General features: G+C 40.3%; 1 protein-coding gene across 1 annotated transcript in view; it reads left to right on the top strand.

Moving 5' to 3' along the window:
- The window catches only part of PIAS4 (protein inhibitor of activated STAT 4), a gene marked incomplete in the record, with an annotated part of 1954703 nt that extends 1948121 nt beyond the window's left edge, over nt 1–6582 (top strand). Inside the window, 1 exon segment of the mRNA XM_044054086.1 lies at nt 1306–6582. Within this exon segment, the coding sequence (XP_043910021.1) occupies nt 1306–1481 (176 nt within the window).
- Between the last annotated feature and the right edge of the window lie 3760 nt (nt 6583–10342).

The raw sequence follows: 10342 nt of genomic DNA on the forward strand, positions 1-10342 counted from the left end.
ATACATAAATTTACTTCAGAAAATGCATCTTCCAGTAGACTGCAAATGTTGGAAGTGTAATGTTTTGGGGAATGTAACAAGCTGCCAGATTTTAAAAAAATCCCTGCAGAGAACTGTCAGAAATGCTGTAGAAGCAAATGGTTGTAACCAAGGAAATGATTCTTTTGAGCTGGGATGTAGTATCAGAGTTGTCCAAATATCATTAATCCTTACTAAGTTTAATGCTGTTGGCTGCCAAAAAAAATTGCAGAAATCAGCTGCAATTCAAGTGTAAAGGAGGTAGGAACTGGAGAAGGGGATCTTTAGAAAAGGGAAGGTGTAAGTTACATAGACATGGAATTTGTGGGAATAACGTGCAAACTAATGTTCAAGAGGAGGATTGAGTTTTAAGAGAGGACAGGAATTGAGCAATTTATGTAATGCTGGAGTAAATAAAGAAAATTTAATGCATGAAAATGAAAAAAAATCGCTGTTTTTCTAATATTTTGTGTACCTGTCATACTGTAAAATATAAGAATTTAATAGTTGTTTTAGGCAGTTACAGGTAGAGCTGTAGTTTTTTTATTTTTTTCAGTTTTTTCACCACTGTGCTTCCATCTTTGTGCTTTTTTTCTTATGGCCTGTGATAACTTATTGCAACTGTTAAGGCACATAAGTGTGGACATGTGATGTATTGGTGCATTAAGTGCAAAATGTGAGTGGAATTTTACATATTGCTATTTAATTTTTTTGCAACTTTATCGCCACTGCTTTCTGTCTTCACTCCCCTGTCCGACTACTTGACCCTTAGTTTCTCCTTCACTGGCAGTGTGAGCCAATCAAGAGATGAATTTAATGAGATAGCGTAGGGTTTTCTTGTTTTCACATTAACCACTCTGTATACACCCAGTAATTTGCTCCTAAAATTGGCATGCATTGTGTGTCAAGTGAAGGTGCGTTACTTCTCCATGTAACTTGATGTCTCAAAACTGCCCTTCCCCTGGAGCCCAACACTTCCATGTGAACTCTGGTCTCTGCCAGGAACTCTGCCATGGGACTGTGCACATCAGGCATGTACTCATCCCATCCCAAAGAGTGACAGTGATTTGTTATTCCTTCCACCAATGGAAAAATGTGCCAGTGCATACACTAATCAAATTTGGTTACCTGGGTCTTAGTCAAGGCTTTATCCCTGTGTCAGAGGAACTGGCTTGAAATGCATTGTAATAGTTTACTTAAATGTTTTAACTGTCCTATTGTAAAAGATATAAGATAAGGTCACGTTTTCCTGACAGATTGTAATTGTACAGTTCTTTCCCTCTGCAGGTTCTGATATCAAAGAGCTGATAATCGGTTCCAACAATAATGTATTAAATGGCAAAAGCAATGCAGACGTTGTTGACCTCACACTAGACAGTTCTTCTGATGAAGATGAAGATGGAAATCCTCCAAAGAAGAGAGCACGATACATCTACGATAAAGGCTTAGTTTCAGCCTATTGACTTCAGCAGGCAGCTCTGGAAGTTATAAACTGATGAACTTGAAACTTCCAGTGCATCACTCTGTAGTTTGTTTTTATAAACCAAGTGAACATGCGCTTTTAAAGTTGCAAGTGGGTCCATTTGTCAATTGACTGGCTAGGGGTGGGCTGGGAGAGGTACTGAAAAGGAGTCAGACATCTCCTGCACAAGCACGTACACCATTGACAATGCAAAGTTATGGCTTATGGAATGAAGATTCACTAGTTTTAAGTACACCTGAAATCATCATGTGGATAACATGAAATTTTCGAGTAGGATAAATGAAGGCGTCTTCTGCCTGCAGACCTTCAAGAATTAATACTGCGATCCATGGAGACTCTCTTTTCTCTGGCCTTTGTCTCTGCATTGAAGATGTCTCATTATGATGGCCTGCCATATTTTGTGTATCCATTCTTCATAATTTTCAGTGTGAAACTAGAACTCTTGAAATCGCTTGAGCAGCCCCATGTAGTGAGTAGGCATGCACTTGAGTAGTGGGAAGGTTAAGCTCACTCTTTGTGGTGATGGTTTAAGAAGACAAAACAGCCAACTACCTCAGAATACAGCACTGAAATCAGGTGCACACAGGATTGGCTACAAATTAAAACATAAGTAATGAATAATCATATGGTAAAAAGAGAGGGCTGTCATTGTGCATTGTCTGTCTACAGAGTTGTGTGCTGTATACTGGAAAAGGTGGTAAAAGTCAGTGTTTGCTTACATCATCTTGTAAAAGGTGTTGAGGTTTCAGGTCCCTGTTTGTGTAGAGTTTTTTTTTTTTTTTTTTTAAGGTGGTGTAGAAAAAGTGCAGTATGTCTCTCTGGGCAGTACATTGTACCTGTAGCAGCTCACTGCCAAGAAATTTAAAAACTTCAGTGAGGAAGGCTGTGGATTTTGTTTCATTGGGTGAATTGAACTACGAGTTTCATTATTAGTAAGAAATACTGAACACTTGATATGACAAAAAAAGGCCTAAGAATCCAGAAATGGGATCTGAATCTTAAGTTTTACATTTTTATGTGGAGAACTTTATAAACACTGAGGTTCTGTGATTCCAGTAGCTCAAAGTAAATATGTTCAGTGTGCAGTTATGTGCAAGATGCTGTCCACTGAGCACATGGTCCATTTTTTTTTCATGAAAGGAAATCAATGTACAGTTTGATTTCTCCCTTTTGCTGGTGGTGCGTGCTTGAATGGATTGCTAGTTTGAAAAGTATGTCCTGTACTGTCATTTCACTCATGTTTCATTATATTGGTTGGGAGTATACCTACATCATTTTTTTGAGTGATGGTCTCGTATATTAGTTCACTATTCTGTTTTGTCACAGAGACTTGTATGCTCATTATAAAGTGGTCTGCCCTAGTATTTTGACAAGGTACATTTTCTACACATTGTGCATTGACTGTTTGCCTCAGACCTGCATATCCTGTAGTCTAATTATCTTTCACTTTACCACTAAACATCTTTACTTTTTCTGTTACATATTACATGTGCTTGCTTTTAGGTGACTGTCTTGCCTCTTGTGTGTTGAATGCATACACACTCGTCCTACTCCAACAGTGGGAAGTATCAGTAAAACTACCCTTCAGAGTGGCATGGCATCATAAACTTCTGTGAAGTTGGGCAACTAGGATGACTTGTCTTCCTTAGAAAATTCTTGGTCAGTCCCAGGTAACGGCCTCCATTTTTGATACAGCACTTGAAAATAGTATCTTGGCAAAGCACAGTAAAATGATAAAAAGTGATGAGAGCATTTAGCTTTCTGAGACTTGCCAGAGATACTACAGCTTCTTTTCATAGTTTGAAAACATTTTTTTTCTGTTCATTGCAAATAAATTCCCCACCCCTACCTTTTTCTAGTTAAGGTGTGTTTTTGTAGAAATATGGTTCCTGGTCTGACCAAGAATTGAATTAAAAGGTTTGCATACATTTCAGTGAGACATTGAAACCCAGGTTTAACAGTCTTTTCAGCATTGATGCATGACTTTCTACCTTCATGCTGCCTATATTTCTTCAGTGCAACCAGGAGCAAATGTTCCAACAATGTTCTTGTTAAAATGCATAGACTTTACAGGGTTGTGCAAAGACATCCTTTAGGCTTCAAGGACACAAAGGCAGATTTGTATATCCTTACATTTTATTTTAACACTTTTTGTAGCATTGGTTACACCAATATTGTTTCTCAGGAGGATTAGTAGTAATTGGTTTTCACTATAAGTAATGTATATGTCTTTGTCTCAGTAGCATGTTCTGCAGTCTAGGTAAAGCAGATTTGTAAGCAGCAGCAATTTGGATTGCCCTGTAATATATTCTCTGGTAGAATATAGCCATCATTTTCCATTTAAAACTGCTTAGTCATGTGAAGTTTTGTTTGTGTAACACTGACTAAGGAAGGTTTAAGTTATATGAAGTAATATGAAGTGTTGGAAAATGTACAGCACCACTACTGTCCCAACAGCAGGACGTAAACTGTCAAAGTACAGTATGTAAAATTTAATTTCTTCTTGATGCAGTTTGGTACACAACTTATTAGCATTATGCTCTGAAACGAAATGCCATTTTCCCTTAGTTTGTTACTGATGTATTTTTTGAGTTGTCTTGTTTTAAGTGTGTGTGTGTAATGTAATATATATATATATATAATGTATGCACGCACACATTTTATGGAAACAGCTGTTGATACCAGCGTTTTACCCCAGTGCACAGTGGTGATTGGTGCTTTAACGATTCTGTGCTAATCCTGCTTCTCATCCCTAGCTCTTACCTAGATTGCTTTGAATCTGCTACAGAAAGTTAATGCATTCCGCTGTGGTCCATTCTGGATTCATTGTAAGACACTGCCCTCCAGCTCCCCCTACACTGACTACCTCCAGTGCACTTCTAGTACTCCAGTAGCCTATGCAAATCTTTGTCAATTGTTTTCTTCCTAGTTCATGTGAAAATATCCAGTGGCCTAGTATTCAGTCTGTCATGTAGCTATCCAACAGGAAATCATTGCATTTTGACTGTGTAACAAAGAAAACTGCTTTCTAGCAAGTGATGAACTTTGGATTTTCCCCGTGTTCAGCTCCTTTGTTTACAGTGTTGCCACCACTATCATATTCACAAATATCTGGCTTATTTTTTTCTGGTCTTATCCAGTAGGATGGCTGTGATGCAGCTGCGTCTTCGGCAACCACCATTAGAAAAATATCACTTCATAAAGAGCTTAGTAATGAAGTTTTGGCATTGTACCAGTTTCATTATTTAAAACTTGATAATAAAAAGCCATATACTAAGTTTATCAGTTCACTTGCTTATTTCATATAGATGGTTAGCAACCCAAGTCTGTGTATTGATCCTGATTCTATAGGCTTTCTTCCCATGCTTATTTCTTGGCTGTTAACCAAGAGCTATTCTGTGTATTTTTTTCCATTGCCATCTCCCAACCTTATGTGCTAAAGCTCCTTGTTTTCCAGAAACCTCCCAGCTATACCCAGCCTTCTGTGGCACTTACTAGTCATTGCAAGTTACACATTGTAGAGCCACCTGATGACAAGCGTGGGAAAGACCTTTGGGGTATTCCCCACGGGAAAGGACTCCTCAGCAAAAGCCAGGATGCAGAGTCTGAGCCTATTAAATTATTAAATACTTTAATGATTTTTTTTGTTCTCTCTCCTTATTGCCCATGGATTAGTGCAAGAACGCACATAAGTGTGGAGACTGGCTAGTTCTGTTTTGTACACTGGCTGTATTGGATTGCCTTCTGCAGTAGCTCACATTGGAAGTGTGAAAGAGACCGTCCTTCCTCTTCTGATAAGAGTACTCTTTGTAGTGTACCATACCCAAGCTACTGCCTTACGAGCACTAGATTTGCTATGGTGCTGCCAGAAAAACTGGAACAGAGGAGTAGGCATGCTGTTAAATTCAGTTAAGAGTGTTCCTTTTCACTTACCAGTTAGCTTCATTTTATCGGAAGATTCTCTGTTCTGTTCCAGTGTGTTACAAAAAAAAAAAAAGCAACTAGCTGAATGCACCTTTTATGAGGGAGGGTTCTGCTGTTATGCCGCCTTGCTGCTGTAGGTTGTGCTTATATGTTTGTTTTACAAAAATCATGGGGTGTGGACTTCAGGGGAGGCTACATCTGCTGCTTCTCAGATTATTTTGAATGAAACGACATGTACAGTTGGAATGTTTAGTTCCCTTGTTCAAGACCAAAAGAGATTGGAAATATAATTTGCTGTGTAATTTTATCAGCAGTTAACATTGTAGGATTGTGTCGCCAGAATTGTTTTACTAGTTTTATTTGGGAAAACAGTTATCTGGGTTTCATGCAGTTTAAAATCGTTATTGTTTTGTAAGCAGTGTTGATTTCTGTTAATATTGATGCAGTGTGCATAGCCCTCTAAATTAGCAGCTAAGTAACCCCACCCCCATTCCCCAGGTTGTTACTGTAACCCTCACGCCCTTTATAGAATAATTTCTTTTAAGGGGTCTGGGATATCACTTGTAATAAAATGTATTTTTTTTTTGTATATCTGAGTAGGTGTGTGTGTGATAAGCACAAGGTGCCCTGCTAAAGTGTTTTTTTTTTTTTTGTTTGTTTTTTTTGTTTTCTTTTCTCTTCTCATGCTTTTACATCAGGTTAAGCAGACAGCCTGAGCAGCATTGCGGCCTGGTGGGCTTTACTAATGTTTGTTTTAATTTAAATTGTTTTTAAAGTCATGGTTAGGGCCATGGGCTAAAAAAATGTCTCATTTGTTATTATTGTATATGTGTTCTAATATCTTTGTTTAGCAGACAAAAATCAGAGTGTTTTGAAAGAAAAAAATTAAAATGACCATTAAAAAGCAGGCAGCCAAATTTGAGGAGAAGTGTTTGCAATCAACTTTGGTTCTGCTTTTGAGATGTGGAGGACTAATGGTATATTTATCCTGGCTGGTCACCTGTCTGTTTTTGGCTACTAAATGTAGTAGTCATATGACAATTTTTTTCTTTAAACACCTTGGTGCATTTTTTTTTCTCTGAAAGAGCATACTCTTACCATTTGAAAACTGTTATGGTGTTTATTATAATAAAAAGAATGTCTAATTTTCATTGAAATGGTTTGATCATTTTAATTTTTTCTGTGCTGCATAACTTTAGCTCTTCTTCGCTTCTACAGTGAGTTCATGCTTGAACCTCATTACATCTTGACCCACAGCTTATCAAGTTTCTTACTAAGGAGAGGAACTTTCTTCATCCCGCTTCAGCAACTTCATGCATGGTTGAGATGGTGTGAAGCCCTTAGTTTCTCCATCTACTTAGCAGCCATCCAAGAAATGGCTGGCTGCTTCTGATGCACATAGATATATTTTCTAACCAAATTCTTCATTCACTAGGTTCATTACTGACTGGAGTATGATGTAATAATTGTCAGCACTGCCAACCATTCATTCATGTAACCGGGCACAAGAGATGGGAGAAACATGAGGCCTGCTTTATTGCACAATATTTGGCAACCACTGAATCTTAATGTCAAAGGAGAAAAAAAAAGCTGAAAAGACTGCAAAAGTTTGCCAAACATGAGATAAGTAAAAGGTAGAGGAACTATAGGGATGCCCCACTGTTATTGGCCAGTTGATTACTGAAAGTCAAACCTGAAAGATCGCTTGTGTTCTGTCATGCAGTTAGACTTGGAAAACAGTGAGAAGGTGTTATCCTCACTTTCTCCCTTTTCAAATTTGATCTTGGAGTGCAAAGTTTGGTGGTAAGGGGGACTTTACCTTCAAGTCAGAGAGGCTGGGGCAACTGTACCCTGCAAATTTTTGTTTTGTAACCATGGGAACATTGATTTAATTGTTTTACATATTTTGGATTTGAGTAGTCAAATTCTTTTTAACGAAGACATGATTATTCATATTGAACCCAATGTAGAGGAGTCTGATTTTATTCGTCTGATGCCTTTTTCACTTCTGCTTTCCCTAATGGTTTAGGTGAGAAGATGATCCACTGTGTTTGCATCATATTTCAAAGAGAGAGAGAAAGAGTACCTGTTGAGAGCATCTGTTGACAAGACCTGAATGCCTGTCATTCCTCTTAATCATGGAACACAGTATTGATGGGGGCTATTGTAGTTGAGGAAAAGGAGCTAGGATTCCCAGGCTCTGGACCTCTGACTTAAATTTAGTCCTTGAGTCCAGTTTTCTTTTAGATTCTCCATCAGTGGGGTAGGTTGCTTTCTCCTAGTTTCAGGCCATTGATCTCTCCACACCTTTAGGTATTGAAATGCTTGTTCAGCTTCTGGTAGTAAATGACTGAACTTGTGTGCAAACTTGCATTTCAGCAAGTACTGTAGTCCTGTGCCATTCCAGTGTTCAATTCACTTTAGGTTGCATAGTACTTGTAATGTGTGCCTCTGTTATGTGACGAGCTGTCACTCGTCTAGCTGCTGGTGAATAAGTAAACTATTTATTCTCCAACCCTGTGTGTTCTCCACAAGCTTGCTGGTTAGTTTCTAGGAATAAGTCTTACTTTTGAGATGCTTTTGCAGCACAAACTTAATTACAGAAATTTTGTCAGGTATTAACAGATTGACAGCTTTATCTTTTGTACAGATCTCCAGGACGTCTGATATGCAGTTCTGTGTCTGTCCCTGAAGCTCTCCATTTTCCCTTCTCATTGCATATTTTCCATCTTTAACAGAGGAAAATAATCTGTTGAAGATGTCCTTCAAGGATGCATCTGCAGTCATAACATATGGGTTGTCCTGCCTTAGGCAGCCCTTCGGTCGGCCGGATTCCAAAGTCTGGGTCTGGCCTCGGCTGATGTCGCACTTTCCCTGACGTCAGAGCTTCTGGGGTATAAAGGCATCAGCCGACGCCATTTTCCTCAGTCTTTCTTGCCGCGCGGTGCCTGAAGCAGAAGCTGTTCGCAAGTGCCGGTCGGTCAGATCCAGAGATTTCAGCTACCGAAGACTTCTAAAAAAGCTAAGTACCCCGTTGGGGACTCTTTCTTGCCTCAGCCGATGTCAGACAAAGTAAATAATTGTTTAACTTGTGGGAAACAAATACCTCATAAGGATTTCCATTCTTACTGCCTTCCTTGCTTAGGCCCAGACCACGACGTATCAGCTTGTTTAGCCTGTGCCTCCTTCAACCAACGGACTCTTAGACGTTGGTCGGAGTTTGCAGAAGAGTTTTTTGGATCCGCTTTTGCATATAAAATGCCGTCGGAGACTCCGACTACACATTTGGCCAAAAAACGCAAGGAAAAGGACCGACACTTGCGGCCCGCGGTTTCGGCTGAAACCACGGTTAGGCCTACCGCGAGCGTCTCTGTTTCAGCTGAAACCGAGTCCTCGGTTCTTACTTCTGCCGAAAACATACCTCCGACAACCGAGGCCAGAGATGCCCCGGCTGAGTCGGCCTCAGAAATCCCTACCGAAGAAGCAAGCGTACAAGAATTGTCCGACACCATTCCATTGGACATTTCTACTCCTGCACGTGGGGCAGCTAGGCCCCCTGCTTCTATGTCTATTAAGGCCTTCTCCAGGGCTAAAGCTGCCAAAATTTCAAAAGCTTTATCTGCTAAATCTACTCGGAGACCTTCTTCAAGTTCTCAGATTCTTAGCCTTGCTGAGGACCTTATATCTTTGATTAGGGGTTCCCAACCTCACCCAGACAGGGCCTCTCACCCTCCTCCTGACAAAAGGCCTAGGACTGAACCCCCTGAACCTCTCTCCTCTGATTACTCCTCGGATGGATCTGATTTATCAGACCATCAGGAAGGGCCATATTCACCTTATGAGGATTCAGATGCAGAAGACTCTATTCCTTCTGCCTCCCCTCCTGAAGAATTTTCCTTTGGGGAGACTTTACACTCAATGAGGGAACACTTTCAATGGCAGGGTCAGGATTTTTCTGATTCTAGAAAAAGATTAAGGACATTTTTACATTTGCCACAGCATAGGCCTTTAGCCATACCACCTGTGCTAACTGTAGTTGATGATGCATATAATGATGTCAGTTCTGCCCCTGATTCTCTCCCCCCCGGCCCCTGCCAAACCTGACAGATATTACAGGGTCCTGGATTCTCGCTTCCGCTTGTATAAAGCCCATGTTGCAGACCCAGAAACTATTTCTCAGGGCCCAAAAGGTGTTGCCACTGCCAAAAACCCCCTACCCTCTGAAAGAGAGTCAAGAGCATTAGAGAGATGGGGTAAAAAGGTTTATACATCTGCTACTCTTTCTGCCAGGGCATTAAACTGTCAATTCCATATGATACAGTACCAGGAATATTTGTTAGACCAGCTGAATAAAAAGCTTTCTTCTCCTGAACCTTTAGACCGTAAGGTCCTTCAGGATTTGGTACACAACTCTCAGCAGGTCAGTAATCATTTCTTAAAATGTGGCTATGATGCACTGGAGGCTTCATTTAGATCAGCTATGACTGGGGCAGTAATTCGGAAGCATGCCTGGCTAAAAGAGCAGTCCTTGCCAAGGCTAAACTACTAGATGCTCCAATGGAGAAACAAAGTTTATTTGGCTCCCCTGCACAGGAGATTCTAAAGAAAGTGGTAGAAAAAGCAAAATCTGTGCAAACAGTAAAGGATTTTCTGCAGGTTCAACCTCCGAGGTTCAGCAGAAACTGGCCTTCAAAGAATTGGTCCTTTCCAGACACCTCCAGAGCACAGAGGGGCAGGAATAGACGCCCAAGAGGCAGAGGTCAATCAAAGGGTGCCTACAGGGGTCGTCAATGGCAGCCTGCCAACCAGAGGAGTACAGCCACAGCTGCAACTGCAACCACTTCCACAGGACAGACACAATGACTTGACTCTGATTCCGCCTACCAGGGAACAACTGGAAGCACCCTTGGGCGGAAA

The sequence above is a fragment of the Protopterus annectens genome, chromosome 13.part0, assembly GCF_019279795.1.
Source record: "Protopterus annectens isolate FY-2018-M chromosome 13.part0, PAN1.0, whole genome shotgun sequence".
Classification (NCBI taxonomy): Eukaryota; Metazoa; Chordata; order Ceratodontiformes; family Protopteridae; genus Protopterus; species Protopterus annectens.